The following is a 26,056-nucleotide window of genomic DNA, read 5'->3' as shown; positions in this document are numbered from 1 at the left end:
CGAAAAACACGAGCATAGCGAAAGATCGTTTTTATCATGATCACTTTTTTGAAGATTTGGCAAATATGGTTACGTTCTTATAATGCGGGGAATATATATTTGGTATACCTTTTTTCATAATATATACTTGTAAGAAAAGCGTTATTTTTATTTTTCACCAAAAAAAAAAAAAACCATTAAATTTTGATTAAAAAAAAATCATTATGAAGCAACATCTACCAAAGCATTATTAAGCAATATTATTAAACTACTGATCATTCTAATAAAATAAACAGCTCAGAAAAATTAAAGAAAAGATTAATTTAATAAAACATATATAACCCTAGTTTCATAATTTCCTAACATTAATTAATTAATTTTAAATTATCTTAAACTCAAACAGGAATGAGGTAGATATTAGCAAGTGCCCTCAAATTAAATGGCCTAACGTGAGCTAACCATCCGCCCCACAAGGCCTTTGCGATGAGTTCATAAGCATGCTGTGTTGGATGGAATAAATCCCAGAACAAGAACTCATTAGGGTTTGAACACATCGTATAATTCCCTATCCCACATTGCTTTTCTCCTCCCAGACTCCCGCCTCCACAGCATGCACTTGATACGTCCAAAAAACCTACACAAATTAAGGATTAATCCTAATATTAATATAAATTAATTCCATCAAATCTAGAAGTTAAATATATATATATATATATATATATATATATATATATATATAAACTTTATTTACCGAAGAATCTTGGAAATATTCGGAAATGATGGACAATATCATAAACTGCGGCATATGTTCCAACAGAACCGGGATGGTTAATGTGAATGTGTTTAGCCATTTCTTCCAAGCCATGGTTGTAGCTTCGGACCATTGCATTAATGTTTTCATCACACCTGTCAGTCGGTGAACCCGGCAACATAGCTCTTCCCGGAGCACAACCGACCGGACCCAGAGAAAATAAAACAATCCGACAAGCGCCAAGGCTGTAAATCTTTTCAACAAAATTTGTCACTGAAGAAAGCAGGAGTTTCACGTAGGCTTCTGGATCCATTGGAGGCTTAGTAGGTACAAAGAAGTCGAATATGTCATTAGAACCGGACTCAAACAAGAAGAGAGACTTTTGGATCAAAGTTCTATCAATCTGATTTTGCTCCACCATTGTTACAAATTGTTGCAGCTGTTCTTGGAGTGGGATGACTCCCTGTGCACATGTAAAATATATGATATAGAATGCCTTTTGTTTTGGAGCTAGACCGAAGATTTATTGACCTCCAGTAATATTAGAGGTATACATGCCGGCGGATATTAATCAGTTGTATCGATCATAGTTTATTATTCGTTATCCACAATTCACATATGTCGCATGCCCTTCATATATAAATATATATTTGATTTAATAAATTCACCAAAAAGATGTCGTTTTGGTATTTAATATACCACAATGACGTCGTTTTGGTTTACGTTATGTTTACATTATTTTAAGTTTTTTTGGTTGGTGCATAAAGGTAAAAGTAATATCTATATATATATATATATATACATGAAATTAATATATTTTCAAAATATTAGGACACTTTAAAAAAAAAAAGATTAAAACAGGCCCAAAATACTAAATACCGTCCCAAATTGTTTTCAAAATCGTTTAAAATAGGTCCTGATAGAGACCCGAATGAAGGCCAAAAAGACAATTACATAATATGCAGATAGTGAATAATAATCATAATAACCACTGAGGCATGCAGATATCTAAATATTGTGATATTTACATTTTGTGGATGCGGATCGGATGTTATAAATAGTCGCATGCGCAAGTACAGTAACCCTATCAAATATATGATATAAAATGCAAATTATTTTGCAGAACTACGTACAAATGTTGCAGGAAGATTTACATACTTCAGCCTTATCTGTGCCCGGCAAAACCCCACTGCCACCACTAGCAAAATTGACTCCATTGCTGGGATAATACTTGAGACTTCCATTCACAACGGCGACGTTTAACTCCAGGTATGGTTTCTGGAAACCAATGCCAAGGAACTCGGCTGCATGCGACATTCATACGTACAACTTGTATAAATAAATTAATTAAACCAAAGAAACAAATTAAACTATACAAATTAATAATTAACTAAGAAATGGAGAAAGTACTAAAGGTCGATCTCCTGATCCAGTCCTCACAAATGAAGTCAGGTACTGTTCTTCCATTAGTGAACCTGCCGGTGGGGTGGGGGAAGTAGCTTGATCCATAAGGTGGGAAATCTGCCCGGGCAGTGCAGTTCTTGAGGAAGCGGTTGTTACCGGCATCCAAGATGGAGTCGCCAAAACTGAAGATTGCCGGAGAAGAGGTTGAAGAAACTAGAACGTCTAGTGTAGAAAGGACAAATATTAGGAGTATAACAAAGAATTTCTCCATTTCAAATATATATGAATTAAGTTGATCACTTCGTAGTGATATATATATATACACGTGGATGATAAAAAATAAAAAATAAAAAAATTCCCATATTTGGATATCCACAACAAACCCAGATAGGATTTATGTAGAATTTATAAAAGATAAGGATAAGAAATCAAAGTTTAAAATTTAAATCCAAACAAATTAAACATCTATCAAATCACTACTTCAACAGGATCGATATATATATATATATAGCTCATCTCCAATAATTGAGATATATTATCATTCTAATTTAGAAAATTTAATAAGTTATAGAGCTTTCTAATACAACGAAGCGAAATAATGTTATTTACTAGAATGAGGTGTCATTGGTTCTTTAAGTGAAAGTGGCTTAATAAGAATGCAGAAATGATTAAAACACTCACACTACACAACAATGACACAACATCAAGGCACAATGGAGTGGGGCCCATACATTAATCTCACTCTGAAAATGTTAGATTTACAACACCAATACAACAACTGTACAACAATCCCTCACATGAGGGTGGGTCCCACATACTGGGGCCCACCCTCATGTGAGGGGTTGTTGTACAGTCGTTGTATTGGTGTTGTACAAGAATCAAATCCCATCTCACTCCATTGTACCTTAGTGTTGTGTCATTATTGTGCATTGTGAGTGTAAAGATCACACCCCATAAGAATGACACTCAGAACATCATATCAAGGTATGCAGTTAGGAGTTATTAAATGCTTTCGTCTATCTTTAAAATTGCTAATCGACGAGTGACATCTACATCTAGGCAGTTAGTCATTATGCAGTTTGGAGTAATTAAAGGAGATAATTGCACTGGCCACTAGTCTTTAGGGTTGGACTTAAATTACAAATTACTCCTTGAACCCGTTTTTCGTCTATCAAATTAACAAATTCCATTAGTTTGCCACGTCATTCCTAATAAGAAATTGACACGTGGCAACCCCATGCCTAGGTAGGGCCGTGCGCCACCCCTCGTCGTGGCCGGCCACCCTCGATAGCCACCCCTTTGCTATTTTTTATTTATTTTTAAATAAAATATTTTTTAAGTTTTATTTATTTATATTTTTTTTATTGTAATGGATACGTGTCAATTTTTTATTGGATATGAGTGGCAAACTAACGGAATTTGTTAACTTGGTGGACGGAAAACGGGTTCAGGGAGTGATTCGTAATTGTAGTTTACCACATAGAACCTTCATGAACTTTTTATACTATATGAATTAATTTATAATTTAAGCCAACCTCAAAGACTACTGGTACAATTATTTCTAATTGACGATTAGCGGCTAATAACCGCATACTTGTACGCTCTAGACTCCACATGGATGATGGACCCATCTGCTTCAGACGAGAGACGTCACCGTTTATAATACCGATCTTAACACCGCAATTCCTCAGGCAGAAACAAACGCTGCGTTTCGTACGTAGTCTCTCACACTTCGCTCTGTTCATTCTCGCAACTGTATCTGCTCACTGCGCATTCTCACTGAGATGAGCAACCAGGCAGAAGAAGATACAATGGCCAAAGCCACAATCGCAGCCGAGGACCTTTACCACATTCGGGACGCGTATTTTCCTGCAAACCTAGATGAGAAAATCTCCAAACTGCAAAAAGAGTCCGATCTTGCTCTCAAGCTCCTCGATTCCGTTCCTTCAGGTCATTTCTCTTTAATTTCAAGAACATCCATTTCGATTCTTTGCTCTATGTTTGTGTCACAACAAGTTTCTCGTATTGTGCCCTGCTTGGCTGCCGAGAAAATTGAGGAAGAAGGGAGAAAATGGGATTATAGGATTGTTCTTATCCCGCTTTTTAGCATTGAAAGTTGAAAGAAGGAATGATTTTCACAAACTATAGACGAATAGGTGTACAAAATACTTATGAGGTTGCAAGAATTCTTCTCTTTCAGTTTCCTACATCCATAGAACGGTAGAAGTCCCACGTGTGTCACTCTTGTTTCCTCAAAAAAAAAAAAAAAGTGGCTTTTAAAATCATCATTGGGCTATTAATTGATCGCTATTGAATTTTGATCGAAAGGTATTTTAAAAGCCACCTCATTTTAAGAGTGATACATGTGATAGTTTTAGAATTACTCCTTTATACAAACAAAGCTAGGTTATTTTCACAATTGCATTATAATAAGTTCATAATCGGAATTGGTTAAAAAAAAAAGGGTATAGAGCAGTAGTGAACTTGTGAGAAAGTTTTGTTTGTATTCAGGTCTCGTATGTTCCCATGAATGAGCTACTGACCCACTATTACCAATTTGTGAGAAAGTTTACATGCCTTCTCAAAATAGGGCTCACAAACCTTTAACATGCAAGGCCAGATCACAATCTTATTGATATTTGAGATACAAAAAGACTCTGAATTATGAAACACATTATGTGGTTATGATTGGACTGTACAGTTTTTACATGATTGGACTCTAGGGTTCTTTTACATGATGCTTAATTTATAAATTTTTGATTATTTGAAAATACCTATTGATGAAGGTGTTTAATAATATCTCGATTACTTATAAAAAAGATTGATTGATGGAGGTGTATAATTCTCTTTCTCTGTATATTGATGTTATTAGGACAATGCTTGATACCCATCTTTAGTAGATCAATGAGCTCTGCCTCAAACAGTATTTCCTCCCCCTGTAAGAATGGGATGGAGGGTGAGGTTGTAGGTTCAAAACCTGGTGGGTGTTTGTGTAACTTACTAATGATAAGAACAAAAGATACGTATGGTTTTGTCTCCAATTTATATCATTATCAAGAAATTGATGGAAGCATTTGCTTCAAGACTTATGGTTCCTAATGTAATCTACCATTGTCCAATTTTATATTTGCCCTAGGGCAATCATGTTGATGCTCTGAGGTGTCATTTATTCCCATTTGGTAGAGTGATAGGGAAATTTTGGCAGCTCCCGTTTGAAATTTGTTGGGGAATTTCTCAAGAGACAAAACCATAGGTACAGAGTGTGTCAGTAGTTCTATTAGGATATGGCAATCCAATTTTGTGCATATTTAAGGCAGTTTTTTTTTTTTTTTTTTGCTGTAGTTTGGAAGATTTCTTGATTTGGTTTTGCTGGAGTGGTCTATAGATTTTCGGATGTAGACATAAATGAAACAAATGATTGCATTGAGAATATTAGGTAACCTGAACCCTTGCCATTTATATGTGGAAGTGAAACAAATGATTGCTTTGAGAGCATAAGGTAACTGGAAGTACAGGCATTTGTATGTGGTTAACTTCTTAATGATCATATGCAGTATGTATGTACATGGGATGACACTCTACATTGCTTATGCCAATGATACAGCTGACAATAGATTAGTGCTTAAATGATTGTCAATACCCCTTATTATTTATTATTTGGGGTTTTTTTTCGTTCAGTTGTGTTGAAAAATTATTGTGTCCTCGGGCAGAACAAAGGAAATCACCCATGCAGCGTGCAACATATGAATATCTGAGAGGAAAGATACTAGATGTATTTCCAGACTATAGGAAAGAAGCAGAGGATCATCTCTCAAAAGCTGTAAGTGAGAAGCAACTGTTAGTTTCAATGGTTTAACATATTTTAGTGCCCAGGCTGAGGTTCCCATTTAAAATTTGGCTGTTCCATGCTCCAGGTTAAGTTGAATCCATCTCTTACAGATGCTTGGCTATGTTTAGGCAACTGCATTTGGAAGAAGGGAGATCTATCTTCAGCAAAGAACTGCTTCACTCTTGCATTAAGCAAGGTTATCACTGATATTAAATACTTCTTGTTCTTATCACCAGACCTGCCCTTGTGCTTTCATATCAGTTACTGATAAATGGTTATAAATTGTCTCATGCAGGGTCCTAACAAAAAATTACTTTGTCAGTTGTCCATGCTTGAAAGAAAAATGGCTCAAGGCAAGGCTCTTCTCCCTCTTGGAACTCATTTGTCCTGTAGTCCACTTTTGCTTGATTTTTTTGGTGCTTTTGAAGATAATACGAGAAGCCAGTAAATGTTTATGTGCTTTTGAAGAACTGCTTGAAGTTTCGGGCTTTTGGTGCTTTATGTCAGTCATTTGCATGTAAATTTGGTAGGAATTCTTAGTCCATTTGTCAACAAAGTGGTTTGGGATGATACTTGCATTAACATAAGAAATATTTGCTTAGAAGCTTTATGAAATTTACTTATTTATTTATTTGGGAGGATGGCTATTTTTTATGAACAGAAACTAATATTTCCAAGATTGTCAAAATCAGCTCCTCTACCATCCAAGCTAAGTTGCAAAACCATGATACTTGCATACACATAAGAAATATTTTCTTAGAAACTTTCTGCAATTTACTTAGTGATTTATTGGCGGATGGCTATTTCCAATTAACCGAAAACTAATTTTTCCACAATTTTCAAAATCATCTTCTCTACCATCCAAGTGAAGTTGCAAAGGCACAAGTGAGAAACTATCATTACGAACCACTTTGTTCACAGATGGACTAAGAATTCATGCCAAATTAACATTTAAATGACATAAAGCACCAAAAACCACTTTGTTGAGCAATGTTGTATCACATTATTGTATTCCCCTTTCCTCTGTTCTTTGTCAAGAGAAACCCAAAGTGAATAACATTGGACTTTTCTGTTGTTTTAAAATTTTATCTGGTCTTTTAACCAGTAAGTTGAGCTGTGAGTTCTTTATTCTTATTTGCTTCCTTTTTTTTTTTCTTTTTTTTTTTTTCATTAAAGGCGGCAAAATTGCTTCTCATAAAGTAGTTTAATTTGCCATTCACGCAATCTGCATTTTCTTTGATGCTTGCTATGGTTTTGTTTCCAATTAGAGTACTTTATCGAGAAAGTCTAGAAGACTCTACATGCAAAAGTATGTAGTTCTTCACTTTTGTAGTGATCAGATCTCAAAACTTGTTCTGCTTCATTTTTCAAGTGCTTTACGGAATACCTCGCTACTCCCAACAACATTACTTCCGTGAGTTTGCTAGTGCCATGATTTAGTTTAATCCAATTGCCTGCTATCTTCCTCTTGCAGTGAATACTAATTGATCAATTCCTTTTTTTGATAGGTATAAATTGATCAATTCCTAACAAATAAGATCTGTCAAACTGGTCTGAAAAGAAATATTGATGGAATAAACTGGGTAGAAACTATTTTGCTATGTTTAAGTCAGAAGAGAAGCCTTGTTGAGAGACAAGAGGGCTGTGTCTTCTTTTGCCAGAGAGAAGACATCACTGCAATATTTTATAAGAATACTTCCCTTGAATTTGGAGGGGTAATCTTTTCCTTCATTATCTTGCCAGCAGTAAACATGCTTGCAAGTCTCAATTATTCTCAACTTAATTGAACTATGTGGTGTTTATTTATCCAAAAGAAAGAAAGAAGCACTATGTGGTGTTCAAAATCAAGCACTTTGGGTGTTTGATGGGGGTTTCTTCTGTTTTTTGGGCTCTAGGTGTTATGGGTGCTCCTTGTGGGTTTCGGGTTTTAGGGTTGATCCTTGTGGGTTTGTTTTGGTTTTTTCCTTTTGTGGGCTGGCTTTGGTGATTCCTGTATATACTCCCGGTGTACTTAGGGCGCCTTACGCTTTTTAATAAAATCTTCGTACTTATCAAAAATAAATAAATAAACCTTAAGTTGGAGTTCGATTACATGATATCATTGATGGTGTTAATGTTCTGATCTTAAGTTACTAGTAACATCCATGGTTCCCTCTTCTTGAGCAGCTGAATTGTTCACTAGAGTTGATGTATAAATTCTTTGTGCTTGGCCTCTGATATATAGACATGATTATGGCTGCCAAAATTCCTGTTTTGTAGGAACTGAGAATGAGGCAAAACTTGTCGAGGAAAGCATTCAACATGGCAGGGAAGCTATTACTTTGGATGTCAAGGATGGGAACTCTTGGTGTAAGGATAAAGCTCTTCAAATGTGACATACATGTGACATGTTAAATTACCACTTATCCTTAAAGTTTAAGCCTATAGAAATAGTAAATTTAATCATTTAATTCATACTTTGGGTGTGTTTGGTAAACCCTTTTATAAGAGAAATGGAGAATGAATTGATTGATGTGATATTATGGTGAAAGAAGTTTTGAATTTTTTGTGAGAAAAGTGAAAAAATGAGTTTGACTTTTTTGGAAGAAATGAAGGGAAGGGGAAGGGAAGGGGTTGCCAAACACACTCTTTAACACTCTTCCTCACGTGTGGGCTCAAATTCTCTCTTAACAAGTGAGGTCCAATACGTGGAATATTTAATTGAAAAGGGAGGTAAATTGTAGAGTCAGGATTCGAACTTAAGATCTATGACTCTAATACCATGTTAAATCACCAGTTATCTCAAAAGTTTAAGTTTATAAGAAAAAGTAAATTTAATCATTAAATCAATGACATAAATTTCCTACAACCCACATATAAGATTGACATGGGTCTCTTGGCATGTGAGAAACACATGTTATTTAAATAGCATGTGCTTCTTATATGCTTTTTTAATAGGATTAATTAAAAAACATGTGATTCTCACATGTTTAAAGAACACGTCTTTTTTATATATGGGTAGAAAATTTCCTACAAACCAGTTTGTAGGAAATTTATTTCCTTAAATCAATACTTTAACTAAATATCACAATATACTCTCCAACATATATTGACTTAAAAATATGATTTATAATTCATTCTTGGTAGTCTTTCTTCTGACTTCTTTCAAGCATAGTTGATAACCTGACTGGTTTCTCTTTATGCTGCACATAGATATATATTGATACTCCATGTGCTTCTATAATAAGTATGATGTCTTTTTTACACTTAGGCTGCTGTTTTTACTTCTAGTTTTCTTATTTTCTTGAAAATCTTACTGAATTCTTGTTCATTCCATCTTCTTCAGTCTCTATATCCTCTAATATGATTTCATCTTATTTACAGACAACCTAGGAAATGCGTGTCTTACAAGTTTTTTTGTGACTGGAGCTTGGGATCATAGCAAACTTCTGCAGTCTTTGAAAGCATACCAAAATGCTGTAAGTCTACTGAGTAGGAACAGTTTCTTGGTAATTTCTGGACCATTGATGGTTTTGTAATGCTTATGGGTTGCTAAGCATGTTGAATTTTCTCTCATGCTTTTCTATAAAATAAAAAAAAAATAAAAAAAATTCTCTCATACTCTGTTTATTGAAGGGTTTGTTTGTTTGTTTTTTTTTTTTTTTTCCTTGTGTTGTAAATTTTGCCTGTTCAGTGTGGAAGAAGTTCTAATTCTTGATAATATATCAGGAGAAAGATGAAAGAATGAAGCCCAATCCAGACCTTTATTTTAATTGCGCCACTGTAAGTTGCAGCCCCTCTCTCTCTCTCTCTCTCTCTCTCTCTCTCTCTCTCTCTCTCCCCCCCAAAAAGGAAAAGAAAAGAGAAATAGAAAAGTTATGACCAAATAAATGTTGAACCTCCTTTTTTGATGCATAGACTGTTGGAAGATCACCAGTTCATGATGATCTTGATTCAGTTTGAGAGAAGGGCGTCTCTGAGGATGGGATAAAGAACTAGGATCTCAAGTTTTGTGAGGACAATCTCAGCCTACCTTTTTTTTTTTTTAGAACTCAGAATGGAATACAGGGATTTGATGGTTGTAATTGAGAGATTATTCTGAAGGATGGGTTAATACAGCTTTTTGGGTGGGCAACAGAGTTGTGATAAGAACTATAGAGAAAAGAATAATAGTAATAGTGAGATGCTGCAGGGTAGTTAACAGATTGGAGCACGTTGTTTTAGATGCAGGGTGGATCTCTGATCAAGCTGATGTAGGACAGCAAATTGGAGGTGAAAATTTGATGGAGATCTGTTTCTGATGGAGGATCCTTATAAGCTTCTGTGCTCATCAAGCACCCAAGTGGCTTGCCTTGGTGTGAACTGATTTTGTAATCTAATTGTCCTCTACGCCCCTTTCTCATTCTGCATCAACTAACAGCAACAAAAACATGAAGAATACAAGCATCTTGTTTTTAGCTAGTCACTGATCAATCACTCATTTTCTGTACAACCGTACAAGTATCTGATGGAGTTTCTGTTTTCAGGTAAACAAATATCTAGAGAACTATGAGAGGGCCCTTAGTGGATTTGAATCTGCTGCTTTAAAGGATCCTGGTCTCAATGCCACAGATGAGGTTCAAAAGCTGGTTAACCTTCTTGACAAGTTGGAGAATATGTTGAGGGTAATGCATCTATTTGTAAATGCAGCGATATGGCAAATTAGTATTTATATAAATCCAGTATTTTGGATGGTTTGGGTCATCTGTTCTGTTATTAATTTTTCTTCACTCCCACGGTTTCTAGTGTTTCAGACCATTTGCTTATGAGACTATGGGAATAAATTTAGGATTAGGATCCCCTATAATTTCAAAGAAATTGTAGATTCTAAAATTATGTGAATTCAGACCATTCCTTGCATCGAACAACTTGAAAAATATACATATTAAAAATGTGGCATGTTACTAGGCAGCCAAAAATATTTTTTCTCCCAAAAGGCTTTTTCTTCACTTTTGAAGACACTTATTCTTTAGAAAATTAAAAAACAGCTTTTGGCTCAAAAACTTTTCTGTAACAGAAAGCGCAAGAACATAATGAAAATATACTCAATTCTTATTGGTAACATGTCACATTTTAATAGGTAGTATTTTTTAAGCCGTTCGATGCAAAGAATAGCCTGAATTCACATAATTTTAGAATATACAATTTCAAAGAAATTGTAGGGGATCCTTATCCAGAAATTTAGAAGCACGTGCACATTGTTGTCAGTTTTCTTGCCATAGATTCGTATTTAAAGGAGCGGTCAACTAGTCAGAAGATTCTTAATTCAATACTTTCATTTCTAACAACATATTGTCAGTCTGAAGTCCTTATAAGATCTTTGAAATATCCTTTATAAATATGCAGCTGGTTCTTAACAAGATTTTTCTTTCCAGGGACATGCTAGAGCTAAACGACTAGCATCTTTAGTATCATCGCTGGATGCTGTTAATTGTAATAATCCTGACTCCTCCATGCATATAAGTTTGTGGTTGATTGGATCTGCGTAAGCCTGATTTATTTATTTATTCTGTTACTTTGTCTGCATCTTCTTCGGAAAGTGAATTCCTCATACAAAAGAGCCACTATAGATCTTCTGTCAGAAGGTTTAAACAAAGCAGTGGCAGTAGTTGGAAAAGTGCTATTCTTCATTAAGCATGAGAGTATCGCTCCCCTGTAAGTCTTCTGTTGACGACACTATCTCAATTTGTTTATGTGGATGTCTAAATGTATTTCATGTGAGAGTTTGCTATGCTGTTATAATTTCTTTTGCTTTTCATAAAACTCAAAAAATTTGAATTGTCAAGTGGTTGATAAACACTCCCTCCCTCCCTCCCTCCACTAATTTATTTATTTATTTTTGCAGATACTACCTGGTATGTGATTCAAATCAAATATGCTTCATTCTATCGGTGTATGGTATACACAATGATGCGGTAAGATTACCTGCTTAACTTGAAATTTATATATCTTTTCTACCTTGTTCTCTTTGGGGTTTTGGTTTTCCTTTTTTTTTTTTGGTGGGGGGTGGGGGGGGATGGAAGTTTGAAGCACGCTGGTTTCTGCTGCATGACCATGTGGAAAGCTTCTTTTTATCTTCTACAGATTTATTCTTTTGTCTTTCATTTTGTTTAGTTATTTATTCAACTCTCTGAATTCCTTTCCTGTATTAGAAGAATTTGGTATGGGAAATGACTTGCAGTGATTAATGCCCAGTGAACTTTACTACTAGGACTACCGCTGCTACTAATACTCAAAATAAGAATGATAGTGATAATTATAGAAATTAATAACATTGGGAATATTCATGTACCAACTCAATAGGGTAATTGACTTAGCGGAAGCGATATGAAAACTAAAGAAGTTCGACGACTTCAATTCTAGGAACTTAACAAGCTAACAAATAGCTTAGAAAAGCAAAGGAAACCGAAACTTTCACTATTATTCAAATATTTTTTTCTCAAAACTGTCACTCCATGCCAAATATATAGTTGCTTAATTCACCATTTGATCAACTTTTGTGTTCCATCGCTACTCTGGTGAAATTCGCCTATGTAATAGTTAAGACTAATGTGGAATTTGCCCTCACCATCCCAGGAATGTCTTTTAATTATTGTTATTAACATTTTCTTTTCATATGAGAAACATCAATAAATTGTTCATGGTTTTAAGTCTCTTCTGCTGAAGGAAGATATCTATAATCTTTAAATTCCATGAGTGCAAAAGCTCGTGTCTGTTTATTGGCGCACATGTGTGCTTTTGTGGTTCAACAAATGGTTTTTTGGTTACTTAAACTAATTGACTTCCCATTACTTACTACCAGCAGTATGGTAAATCCTGAGATTTTTGACGGAGGGTCATGGATCAAGAAAGGATAGTTCATAAAAATTTAATTGATTTGTGCTCAATTAAATCATGTCGTCGAAGATTATGTCTTCCCATGGATTAAAGAAGTTGACCAATGTTTTCTGAAAACTGTGCAAGTTTATAACACTTGGAAATGTTTGTCCATTAGGGTTAAGAGTCTTTATTTAGATCCATTAGGGATTGGAAGTCCTTACTTAGGATTAATGTTTTTTTTTTTTTTTTCCCTAATAATTCTAGGATAGAATTTTTAAGTAACCTTCAGGATTAGAATTTGTAGCCTACACAAAGGCATGCAGTGAACCTTATTTCATTATAGAGTTTTAGTTGGTTTTTAATAAAATTTCAGAGAGAGCTCTCTTTGTGTTTTTGCAACTGTTGCTAGTCTTAGGAATCAACAAACATTGATAACCATGGCACTCTAAGAAGAATAAATAGGTTCCGAAAAAACCATGTTTCGATATTCATGCACGAATCAGCAGAGTTAATCAACGTTTTATTTTTTTTTATGCATAATCCTTTAATCCTACGCATCTCCCTGCATCTGTTGGTATCATAGGTATGCTTTCCCTGCATCATAAACCTTGCATATACTTTGCCAACAGATGGTTCCTTCTATTCATTTTCTTAGCTAATATTGTAATTGAACCTTGTCCTCACAGATCAAAGAAGGTGATCAGCTAACTCTATTGGAACCTTGTTATCGTTACATTGATTTTTCTTGGAAGGAAAAGGTAATTTCTTTTGCAATATTTTAGACGTTCTTGCGTTTTGATTAGCAGATATAAAAACTAACTTGCTTCAATTCAACCTGTTTAATGAAATGTTGTATTATCCAACTTTGTAAATAACTACAAAATTTGCTTATTCCTTTTTTATTGATCTACCCAAGTTAAATAATGAAACCACTCTGATTTCTATCTTTCTATTTTTGTTTCCATTTATATTGAAACAGCACTACCAGTTCAAATCAATCCGTGTCGATTTCTTGGAACAAACTCTTGTGAATGGGAAAGCCCCGGCTCCTCGCCACGCAATCCGTACATCAATCTATGCACAACATAAACCATGAACAGTCAAATCAAGTCACTTGTGTACTTTGCCTGGGTTTTGGGTTTTTGTTTGCCCTCGTTGATTTGTGCTGTATCATTTGTAAATAATATAGGGAAAAAGAAGAAAGAGTAAAATCTGAGATACGTTTTTGCCCCCCCCCCCCCCCCCCCCCCCCCCCCCCCCCCCCCATGTCGCATGCGAGAATCGAGTACAGAAAGAAGTACATTATGTTGGAGTTGCACATAGATGCATATTAATTACTTGTATCAGTGTGTGGGCACCCTGGGATGCCACTCTATGATTTTGTATTTGCCAAATATTCATTTCAAAAACCTTTTACGATTTCATAACACTTTGTCATGTAATATTTCAATGTTCTACTCTGCTGATCGACAGGTTATTTTAAGACTTCGTTTGTTTCGACGTAAAATAATTTTTTGTTGAAAATATATTTTCAAAATTTTCAACAAAATCATTTTTTTATACGAACCAAACACTTTATATCCAAACAAACGTAGCCTTAGTTTTTGTTTGGCCATAACAGGATCATCTCGTGTTTACCTCTCATCCCAGCATATCTCATACTCTCTCAAAGCTTAGTTTTTTCGTCTTCTTTTTGTTGTTTCTTTTTTCTTTTGTTTTTTTCCTGAGAAATATGTCTTTGTATTTTGGGCGTCTATCTCATTTACATGTTGGCTGAACTGGCATATTTCATTTATCATTGATGTTTTTCTTTTTCTTTTTAATTAAGGTAAATGGAAGATGCCAACCCACCAAGATGCACACAAAATCAGTGCCAGAATTCAACTAAGCATTCCCCTTTTTTCTTTTTTGGTGTCGCTTCCGTTCGAGCTCACCCAACTTAATTAATTTACCTAAAGAAAAGCCAAAATATCTCTAAGAAAGGTAGCGGCTTGATTTTGGGCAAAAAAAAAAAAAAAAAAAAAAAAAAAGTTAACTGCTCTTTCCTCTCATCCAACGTCGTCTTTGAAAAGAAAGTTTGGGAATAGGGAACGCCAAATCCCATCAATAGTCATTACATTTAAATAAGATGTCTTTTTCAAAAGAAAATAATAATAATAATGACGGACCCAAAAAAAAAAGGTTAAGATGTACCTGCCCGTTTTAAATACATGCCAAATTGCCAATGATTTCGGACCACGGAAAACCAAATCACATCACCAGATCACTACATTTAAATAAGATGACTTGTTGCTGTATTGAGATAAGTGGTTCATGCACCACATAATAAGTTTTCATATTTTTTCTTCTTTAAAGTTGATTTAATTTTTAAAATTATCGTTATATTAAAATTTAATAATCATTTATCAAAAATTTAATGATAATTTTAAAGTCACTATCAGTTTTGGAATGATATAAAGAAAATTTTTAGCATTACTATGTACAAATTGTTTTTTTTTTTTTTTTGTCCTAAACACTTTTTTACTATTTACTATTGAGTTTTTTTTTTTCTTTAAAAAAAATAATAATAAAAATAAAAAATGAGTAAGAATAAATACAAACAAACAAAACAATTACAAATACAGAAAATTACATAAGTCAATATACAAAGTTCAAAAAGAAAAATCAATCTTAATAGTGATCTATATAGCCATAGCTCCAGAGTCTCGAAAGTGTGGAAGACAATCAAAAATGTTGCCAAGGAAGTTGATTGTAACGGCCTATGGTGGATGTTGTGGGTATCAACAAAAGAAACTCATTTTAACTTAGTTCATGTAAGACTAAGAGGTAGTTGTACATTGATGGGGGAGACACCATCTGGGCGATGAAGAAGAAAACTACTAAAATTGGATATTTTTTAGGTCCATATTTAAATAAGAAATTTTTGGTGGACTAAAATTTCTCTACAAAGGAAAGCCAAAGATATTGTGACAGAGGAGAACAATTGCAGAATAACAAAAGGAACATCAGCGCATATAACTCACGTGCGCCATAAAGGCTCATAGGCTAGCTACACAGGCGAGGGAGGGGCCAATGGATGGTTGAACGACTACCGGCGAGGGAGGAGGTGGGTAGTGGAGGTTGGGAGTTTTCTATAGATCTAAATTATAATAATCCAAACAAAAGACTAGAAAAATGAAATGAAAAAAGAAAAAAAGAGAGAAGTAACAAAGAGGAGATGGTAAAGAGGAAAACATGAGTGTTGTGGTGGGGCCTCCTCCTTGACTGAGAACTGAGAAGGCAGGAGGTGGGGGGGTTTGGAGAGAGAGAGCATTTACTATGAGTTAGTTGTTAAATAAGATTTTCTAAAGATGAATAGCAATTGTAAACTCTTAACACTTTTGAGACCGTCACTCTGAACTAATCAAAGCTAGCATAACAAGCAAGTATCTCTTGTTTGAAGATGAGACAGTAGAAGACCAAGTTGACATGATAGATCCTGTTTTTTATGAAGGCGATGACAAGGAAATTATGCACTGAGATGGGAATAAGACTCTTGTTGTCCGAAAAAGCTTACTCACTTCAAAAGATTACTCCAGAGAATATTGGTTGAGAAACAATATTTTTTATACCATCTACACGATTGCGGTGCAGGTTTTCAAGGTTATTATTAGGGATAATTATAAAAAGCCCCACAAACTACCGAAGAGTGCTAAAAAGGCACATTTTGTTGAAATATTCCTATAATACCCTTGTCAAGTGTCATATATTCGATTAAAATTTTTTTAAAAAAAATAATAAATAAAAGCTTAAAAAAAAAAAAAAAAAAAAAAAAAAAAAAAGGAGGGGTTGCTCCATGGTATCTTTTTAAAGCTTTTATTTTTTTTATTAATTTTTTTTTTCAATTGAATATATGACACGTGGCAAGGGTATTTGATGTAGTCTTTTATATACAAAAATATATCAATAATAAAATTATCACTCGCAATAGTACGAATCATTGTAGGATAGGACTATATTGAGGGTGTCAAACCTCAAGGACTGCTTAAATGTTGTTATCAAGCTTTTCGAGATTATAACTTAATTTAAAAAATGTTTGATTTTTGTTTTCTAAAAATAAAGACAGAAATGTAAAGTGAGTAGTGATGAGAGAAAGAATATGGGGTTGATTTCACCACTTACTGCATAACAATGGTCAATCATAAATAAACAAGGGAAATTCATACTATGCATAGGGCTCGTCTCACTCGAGTAGTCAAGAAATTACCTTTAAAGAATAAGTATAATCCATCTTCGGTTGGCACGGACCATCTACCTAAACACTAAGATGCGGAACGACCCGTCTTCCCTAGGTATAGATCAGCTACGTCTTTAATAGGATACATACAATCAATGGAAAAATATAGCTCATCTTCAGTTGGTACGAACTGTCTACCTAAATTACACTAAACTAGGGTGTAGTATAATCCGTCTTCCCTAGGCATAGCCTATCTAACCCTCTTGATCATATATCAATTAAAACCGTTGTTTAACAATCATTTACATAATCATAGAAAATATGAAGGATTGAGTTTAACCAATATAAAATACTTTCTAAGACAAAATAAGAAATTCATAATGATTGAATATAAACATTAAGATCAATTCTCACAGTTATAAAATCATCATGCATATAGAAAATCTCAAACTAAAATATAATTAAAACATTGTTACTTGAAAATGGCTACATCAACACCTATTACGAATTTAGCCGCTCATCGTGGTGTTGGGATGGCTTCCTGCCATGTTCTTTTCCTCTTCAACTTGTCAAGTCTCCAAGAAGAATTTTCTGTCTAAAGCTAAGGACACATTCTCTTGAAACTTAACAGTCTATTTATAGAGAGTAAGAGAGGCCTAGAAGCCCTAGAAATCCTAGAAAAATTGGAACTTAGTCTCTTAGTTCAAGTAAGAAATTGAAAATTTAATCCAAGTAGGAAAATGATTCAAAATTTGTCCAAATTTGCGGTCTTTTATTACGGAACAATTTTGGTATGGTAAATGTCCGAATTAGGAAAAAAGCTATTTCTGATATATTCATGTCATTTTTTATTAGCTTTCCAACGTTACCAATTTTATTTCAATCCGAAACTTGAACAGAAAGTTATGATCAAAACATTGAAATGTGTGCAAAATTCAAATTTGGATCCAATCCGATTTTGACTCTTATTGGAAAAATTCCGATTTAATTTTTTCTTGATTTGATTAAACTTAACCACATCATATAAGTCTTCTATTATGATTGGTTAAGCTTACCTATATTTTCTAGGTCTTCTCAAAGTGTGTTTTAAGCTCAAAATCAATAGAATTATTTGTATATTTATTTAAAACCTGAAAATAATAAAACAACACAAAATCAAACAAATAACAATGTTAAGGAATTAGCATATGCAAATTAAGGGGCTTGAATGTGCAACATTTAACGCGTATTAGTATTATAAGAATATTTCGATAAAATGGGCCTTTTTGGCACTCTTTGGTAGTTGGGGGGTTATATTAGTATATTTAGTAGTTCAAGGAACTACTTTAAAAACGGGGCTTGTAGTTTGGGGGTCTTTTCTTTTCTTTATATATATAGTTTTCCCTTATTGTTAACAATGGCAGTTGTGAGAATGTGGTGTCAGATGATGCAATTAAGAAGGTTCAGCTGAAGATTGATCGCCATCCAAAACCATACAAATTGTCCTTGATGAAAAATTGAAGTAAGGTAAAAGTAGATAAAAAGGTATTTGGTTTCTTTTTCAATTGATATAAAATATTTCAATAATGTATTGTGCGATCTAGTGTCTATAGATGCATGTCATTATTAAGTAGGCCTTGGCAGTATGATTGGAGCGTTGTCCATGATGGACGGTGAAATACTTATACCTTGAGCATCAATGGAAAGAAGGTGGCGTTAGCACCTTGGCTAGAAGGTGTCATCCCTATCCTAGTGACTGAGATGTTGAGGTTTATATTCAAAATTTTAATATACTGTTGACACATAAGTTTGTTATGAATAAATATTGTTATTCATTGATCTATTTTTTTAGCATAAGACATATGATATTTTACTTGCTTAATAATGATTATATATATATATATATATATATATATGAATTATTTATACTTAACCATATCACATATGAATTGTTAAATCATATTATATGATTTACATGATTATATCATACTTAGTCAATAGTCATACAAAATAAATGATGTTGATATCATGATACGAATCATATAATTATTGCATAATTTATATTATATAATGAAGATACATTAATTGTGCCACCCCGCCATCACTATATCAGTACATCACTTAACTTCTACGTGTTTGACCCATTACTCAATCAATTAAAGTAGATTTAGTGGCCTTACTTAAAGAATATTGACTATAATTAAGCCTTTAAATATCTTTATATATGTATAAAAAAAATCCTTATTAAGATTCATTAATTAGGAAACTTAGGCGATCGCCTAATTTTTTCTTAGGTAGAGCCGGCCCCGGTTGGAGTGGGTCGTTACAATTAATCTATGAAGAACACCAAACATAGTGTCAATAACACATAATAAAAACACTAAATTTTACTCATAACCCTAACTAAAAAGATTAGTCCCTCATTATCAAAGTGCTAAACATAAAATGTAATAATATAAAGAAGATACCCGTTTAATAACCTCCCTCCCCTCCCTTATGAGGAGAATTTTTTTGTTAAGTAAAAGTAAAAAGTAATTGATGTGATATAAAGTAAAAATAATTTATATGAAAAAGTAAATTTTTTTATTTAAATATTAATAAAAAATTATTGATGTGATATAAAAAATAAAAAATGTTATGAATACTTTGAAATTGATTTTTTTTTTTTTTTTTTTTTAGAAATGTGAAAAATAAGAAGAGGGGAGAGAGGTTATTAAACTGGCCAAATTTGGCTAAAGAGCCAAAATTCTTGTCCTCTTGTTGGTACTTGGTCCCATGCATGCATGCAGCTTGACAGATAAGGTGGCCAAAATTATCTTTTCACGTTTTCTTTGCTTTGTTGCCCCGTTGCTTAGTAGACACAAATGCTGGAGGTGTTCTGGCGTTATTATACGTAGCATTAATTACGAGTAGCTGGGCTTTGTAGAATCATATTATTGATTTCCATTAAGCAAGTTTTGGCCCCACGTAGTATAGAATCCACCGCCAAGTCATGCTGGTGAAGTAAGCGAAAACGAAGGTACGGAGCACTTCCAATGCTTGCCAAAACCATGACGCGAGAAAGTTGTTGAGAAAAGACTGAAGGACAGGGACTTGAGTGTTTAATTATAGAAAGTTTTATATGGGCTATTAAATTTAAATATTGGATGGGCAGCTAATGGGTTTTTCTAATTCTTTATATTATATAGAAGGTCGTTATATTTACACCCAACTCTTCACGTCCAAATTCCTACGACCTGACGTGGCCTTCCACATCAGGTTGTAAGGATTTGAAGTGTGAGTATAACATTTTCCTATTATATATATTTGATGGTATTGAATGAAAATGATTGTTCGAGACTGTGCATCAAGAGAAAGTAAGAACGAAAATGGTAAAAGAAGTTGTAATGAAATGATGTTAGCTTGCTTTGCCGATTGGGATTGGGATTGGGTTGATTACGATTTCATGTTCTTCAAATACAAAAAGTTCAAAAGTAAATGTAGTTTATTGTTTTAATGTTTTTATTTTCTTTCATACTTCTGTTTATTTTCTCTCTAATAAAATAATTTTTTTTCTTTCAATTTTAGTTAAAGTATAGAAATAGTTACATGTTTAATAATTTTGAAAAGTGGCCAATTAATTTAACTAAAAAATTATTAAAGTTAAAATTTAAAGAATTTTTGCTGCCTTCCTACTCCCGGTCTTTGGCCCTCCTGGCCTCTAGGAGGATTTTGTTCCTCCATGGCTCGTTCCATTGGAGGGTAGTTTTTCTCCCTGCCGTTAGGGCCGGGAGCTTTGTTTCCTCCCGGACTTGTTCCGGTGGAGGTTTTGTCCTCCTAACCCTTTTGGGTTGAGGAGTTTATGTTCTTGTTTTCTTTTTTCTGGCCGAAAAGCCTACATGCAGTGTTGGTTTGGAGGATCGGCCGCTTCTTCTTCGTGTCTCCGGTGGATCTCTTGCCGTGCTCACGGTTTGCTTTCTGTGCTAGATCTGTTATTTTCTACTGGGTTCCTTATGACACGAGCTTCCCATCTGCATTCACTGTCGCCATCTGGTTCGGCCGACTCAAGCTGGTGGTCTTGCCGCTCGTTCTTCCCGGCGCGTGGTCTGCACGTTGAGAATGACTTCTTTCTTTGGTTAGGCGCGTGTGGGTCACGCCATTTATTTCAGGCCCTAGCTGATGGTGGTTGGTCGTTGGCGGTGGTTGTTTGCTGTGTGGGGTGCATCGGGGGACGGCGCGTGTTTCGCACGCGCCATCTCTGTTTAGGCAGTGGTCCTCTTCTTTAACGCTTGCTATGTTGGTTTTTTGGTGTTGTATATTCTCTTGTTGCTTTGTTTTCACAGTTTGTCTATGTAATGCACAAATTTTACTAGTAATTTGTGCATTACATAGACAAACTGCTTTTAAGGAGTGGCATTACATAGACAAACTATGTAATTTGTGCATTACATAGACAAACTGCTTTGTGTAAGGAGAGGCTTTAAGGAGTGTCCTTGTAATTTTTGTGTATTAGTTTAGGCAGCTGCTTAATTAATTTTAAGTCAGACCTGGTTCTGACTTAAGATGTAGAGGTTTCTTTGTACCTCTAGTCTATCTCTGTAATGCTTGATGGCTTTGTTTAGCTTTTAATGTAGCACACGCGGCATGTTAAAAAAAAAAAAAAAAAAAAAAAAAAAAAAAAAGAATTTTTGAAGAGGTAAATGTAAATGCACTTACAGATTGTGCCTATAAATCTGTACGTACCTAGCATCTAGGCTCAAAGACTACATTTATCATTTATGTGTTTCTCTCTTTTCACGATTTATTTGATAGGGATAGAGTCATGGAAGTTCTCCTGGACTCCCACATCCTTCTCCAATCATGCATCTCTCCGCCAGCACTCTCTTCGGTTCTCCTTTCACCCTCCGCCAGATTCTACCGACGCCCGTGCTCCATACATGCCGCTTTGGCGCACGTGCAGCTTTGGAGGGTCGAAGGAGTAATGATGAATCATTTCCAATGCATGGCGGAGATGGAGCTTACAGCTATGCTCAAAATTCCAAATATCAGGTACCATTTTTCTGTTAGGAAAAATAAGATAGTGATACTGAAAAACACAAAAGAGAAATGCTTACGAGATGGTGACACATGTTTTTGAAATTATTAATCACGTGGGATTAATTGTGACCAAATTTTGAAGAAAAAATTTAAAAAGTGTAGCATTTTTTGAAACGAAATGCCATGTGTTATTGCAGATTCTAATGAACTGGTATGCAAAGAACTACAATAAATATTTCTGCTCCAAGATACAGTGAAGCCGAAAAAAACTTACGGTTGTTAAGTTGCGTTTTGCTTGTATGAAACCGAACACCCTAATATTTTTTATTCTGGCAAGAAAGAGATCACTCGAATTTTAAAATTAGATAAAAGTGTTTAGAGAGAGTTAAGAAAGATATCATTTTTCTTTCTCTATTTTTCCTTAACTCACCGTACGTATCTCTCTAAACTGTAAGTTTGAAAATAATGATCGAGTTAGCTGGTTTGTAGAGAGGATCTGTTGAAGCATCCAAAGAAATGATCAAGGAGGCAATTGTCAAGAAATTTGACATCAAGACCCTTTCTGCACCTTTAAACTCAATTTCTGTTGCAGACTTGGGCTGTTCAACAGGACCCAACACCTTTCTTGCAGTGCAAAACATTGTAGACGCCATAGAACTCAAATACCAGCAGTCAGAAAATGAGATCCCAGAATTCCAAGTTTTTTTTAACGACCATGTCTCCAATGACTTCAACACTCTTTTCAAGGCTTTCCCAGCAAAGAGAAAGTATCTAGCGGCTGGGGTGCCCGGCTCTTTCTATGGCCGCCTGTTTCCCAAAGCCAGTATTCACATTTTTCACTCCTCTAGTTCCGTAAACTGGCTCTCCGAGGTGCCCAAAGAGATAACGGACAAAACTTCTCCTGCATGGAATAAAGGAAGGATATCTTACACAAATTCTGGAAAGGAAGTTGCGGAGGCCTATGCAACTCAACATGCCATGGACATGGAGTCCTTCCTGTGTGCAAGAGCAGAAGAGCTTGAAGTTGGAGGGTTGATGGTGCTTCTCATAGCTGCTGTCCCAGACGTCATTCACTCTTCTGACACCACCATTTGTTCACAGATAGACCTTCTGGGATCTTGCCTGATGGACATGCAAAACATGGTAAGAAAAATAACATTACACTAACTTTAAAAAAAAAAAAAAAAATAGTTGATTTTCAGTACTGTCATACCATTCTAGTTGTACGAGAGTTTAGTAAGGTCCGTTTGTGTTTGTAATTTTAAAAAGTTCGATTTTAAAATTATAATTTTATATGTACAATTTGAAAAAATAATTTTTAGAAACGCAATTAATTAAGTGTTGGGCAAAATCGCAGTTTAGCCTTAATAATATGGCAAATTAGCCTTTAAAATTATGTACTTTCAAAAAAGCATCCCATTGAGTGCGATTTGAAAAAAATGTTTTATACGTTTTCAAATCGTAATTTTTTAAAAATGTAATTCTCAAACGATTCATTTTCTGTGATTTGGTTTAAAATTGTATTTTTTATTTACAAAATTGCAATATCAAACGCACTATAAATACCATTACTCAAACTAAAAGACCAGATTATTTATTTTTCATCCTGCATCAGGCCATGTCTTTCCAAAATGTCAAACACCGAAAGCAAAGATTTTGGTTAATTTATGGGAAAAGTACACATAATCCCCTCAAACTACCACCTCATTGTCAATGTACCCCCCAAACTACCAATTGTGTCAATGTCCCCCCCCTAAACTATCAAAAAATGTCAATGTCCCCCTAATGACAAAAATATCCTTTATAAAATTATTAAAATAAAATAAAACTAAAAAAATATAAAATAACAAAAAATTCTTCCAAAAAATAATAAAAAATTTAAAACTGTTTTTTATTTTTTATTTTAAAAAAATAATAATTTTCAGTTTTTTTTTCGTTTTTTTTTTTAAAAAAAAAATTGTTCTTTTTCGTTTTTTTATTTTAATAAAAACTGGTTTTTTTTTTTAATTTGTTTTATTTTTTACAAAAATAAATAAATTTCTGTTATTTTTGTTTTTCGTTTTTTTCTTTTAAAAAAAAATTGTTCTTTTTCGTTTTTTAATTTAATAAAAATTGGTTTTTCTTTTTCTTTTTTTCATTTGTTTTATTTTTTATTTTTTTTAAAATAAATTTCAGTTATTTTTTTGTTTGCTTTTTTAAAAAAAAAAAAATTGTTCCTTTTTCGTTGTTTTTTTTTTTAATTTTAATTTTTAGTTTTTAATTTTTAATTTTTTAATTTTTTAGTTGTAGTTTTAATTTTTTGAATTTATGAGGACATTTTTGTCTTATTAAAAAAAAATTAAGGTCATTTTTGTCTTTTTGTTGTTTTTAGGGGGAACATTGACATTTTTTGGTAGTTTAAGGGGGGACATTGACACAATTGGTAGTTTTGGGGGTACATTGACAATTGAGTGGTAGTTTGAGGGGGTTATGTGTACTTTTCCCTTAATTTATATATAGATGGTGTTTCCATGAGAGCTTAATTAATGGGGGTATATATATATTCTGATTGCAGGGATTGGTTAGCGAAGAAAAACTGGACTCTATTAATGTGCCCCTTTATTTCCCATCTCTTAAGGAGTCAATGGCAATCTTAGAAAGAAATAAGCATTTTAGCATCGAGAGCATCCAAGAGCTAGATATCCCAATAAGCCTCCGATCGCTTGCTTTGACCCTCAGAGCCGCAATCGGAGGAGTAATTGAAAAGCATGTTGGAAATGACATCGTGGATGAGGTCTTTGATCGCTATTCTAAGCTTTTGGGAAATGACATCGTGGATGAGAACAAAATTACATTGGTACTGTCTGTCATTTTGAAATGCAAGCCAAAATGATCGATTATTCTAATAATTAATTGGTGATGCAGGACCGACATTATTAGTCTTGGTTTAATTTATTTATGCATGAGTTTTATTTTTTATTTTTAGTTTTCGTTTCTATAAGTAATAAGGATTGGGTTTTTCCTTTTCCAATTAGGATTTGTTTAGTTTTTCGTTTTCCTTGTCAAAAAATAAGAGCGAGTGTATCTTACACTGGATTGAATAAAACTCGATCTTGCAATTCCAGTAGCACATGCATCTTAGTGAACGTGGGATTGGGATATTAGGTTTTTGGAGTGGCAAATCGTTTTGGTTAACTCTTATAGATTTTTCTTCAGTTAGAAAGGGTGTTTACAATGTTTGTTGCAAGGTAAAACTTTATTTCATTTATTAGTTTAATATCAGGAATGGATATATGTATATATATATATACTCCATTGAGAGTGGTATTACTATATATCATTCTGAAGCAGTTTGTCAGTGGTTGGCTGAAGATAAATTCCCACAATATTGAAACTGCGAATGGGCTTCTATTACACTAATATTATCCTGCATGGGTGTGTAAGTTCTGTCATCTGTTGGTGGCCGGTGTGTGAACTTGGTGTGTTGCTACTTTTATTAAATAAGATTGTTTATTCAGCCAATTATTTTGTGGGCTTCGACTGTAGAATCATATACTTTGATGATTAAAAAAAACTTAAGATCAAGATATAAAACTATTAAAACATGGGGAGATCACAAAAGGCAAAGAACTAGACAACAAAGATGAATTGTCTATATATTCACATGCAATGAAGATTATATATATATATATATCAGTGAGTGTGTAGGATTGATACAATATTTACATATTTTGGATATCAAACAAAGTAGAGAAGAGGAAAGAAGTAAATCAATCATATATACATACACAGGGGACACAAAGTTTACATGATTTGAGGCGACTAGAAGAAACTCCAATTGATAAAATATGAAGTGCAAAGGTGGTAAGAAACACTCGAATCCTAGCCCCAATATATTAGTCTTGTCTTGGATAGTGAGTTAGTAAGAGTAGGGTTGGAATAATAAAGTCATTTGGCAATTATGGGTTTAAGTAAACTAGGGTGTATTTTAATTCTTGTAAACCTTTGCAACCTAATTAAGTTAAGGTTGGATTAGAATATTAGTAGTTGAGTCATATTTATGGTT

The 26,056-nt window shown here is 34.0% G+C and overlaps 3 protein-coding genes across 3 annotated transcripts; 2 read left to right on the top strand and 1 right to left on the bottom strand.

Moving 5' to 3' along the window:
• Nucleotides 1-374: 374 nt before the first annotated feature.
• On the bottom strand, nucleotides 375-2,405 carry LOC133851036 (GDSL esterase/lipase 6). Its single transcript, XM_062287367.1, has 4 exons — nucleotides 2,171-2,405; nucleotides 1,889-2,034; nucleotides 731-1,193; nucleotides 375-613 (listed from the first exon to the last, which is right to left on the bottom strand). Exons 1-4 carry the CDS (start codon nucleotides 2,403-2,405, stop codon nucleotides 375-377), a joined length of 1,083 nt encoding a protein of 360 aa, XP_062143351.1.
• Nucleotides 2,406-3,806: 1,401 nt separating this feature from the next.
• LOC133858654 (uncharacterized) lies at nucleotides 3,807-14,049 on the top strand. Its single transcript, XM_062294126.1, has 13 exons — nucleotides 3,807-4,084; nucleotides 5,845-5,954; nucleotides 6,049-6,159; nucleotides 6,259-6,316; nucleotides 8,223-8,312; nucleotides 9,327-9,421; nucleotides 9,672-9,725; nucleotides 10,469-10,606; nucleotides 11,357-11,414; nucleotides 11,522-11,636; nucleotides 11,827-11,896; nucleotides 13,487-13,558; nucleotides 13,780-14,049. Exons 1-13 carry the CDS (start codon nucleotides 3,919-3,921, stop codon nucleotides 13,894-13,896), a joined length of 1,254 nt encoding a protein of 417 aa, XP_062150110.1. The 5' UTR covers nucleotides 3,807-3,918; the 3' UTR covers nucleotides 13,897-14,049.
• Nucleotides 14,050-21,658: 7,609 nt separating this feature from the next.
• Nucleotides 21,659-25,233, top strand: LOC133858723 (loganic acid O-methyltransferase-like). Its single transcript, XM_062294192.1, has 3 exons — nucleotides 21,659-22,023; nucleotides 22,501-23,154; nucleotides 24,566-25,233. The coding sequence occupies exons 1-3, from the start codon at nucleotides 21,835-21,837 to the stop codon at nucleotides 24,881-24,883; spliced, it is 1,161 nt and encodes a 386-aa protein (XP_062150176.1). The 5' UTR covers nucleotides 21,659-21,834; the 3' UTR covers nucleotides 24,884-25,233.
• Nucleotides 25,234-26,056: the final 823 nt, after the last annotated feature.

This window comes from Alnus glutinosa, chromosome 1, assembly GCF_958979055.1.
Source record: "Alnus glutinosa chromosome 1, dhAlnGlut1.1, whole genome shotgun sequence".
In the NCBI taxonomy this organism is placed as follows: Eukaryota; Viridiplantae; Streptophyta; class Magnoliopsida; order Fagales; family Betulaceae; genus Alnus; species Alnus glutinosa.
Note: the sequence above shows the minus strand (reverse complement) of the source record. Positions and strands in the feature narration are given on the sequence as shown.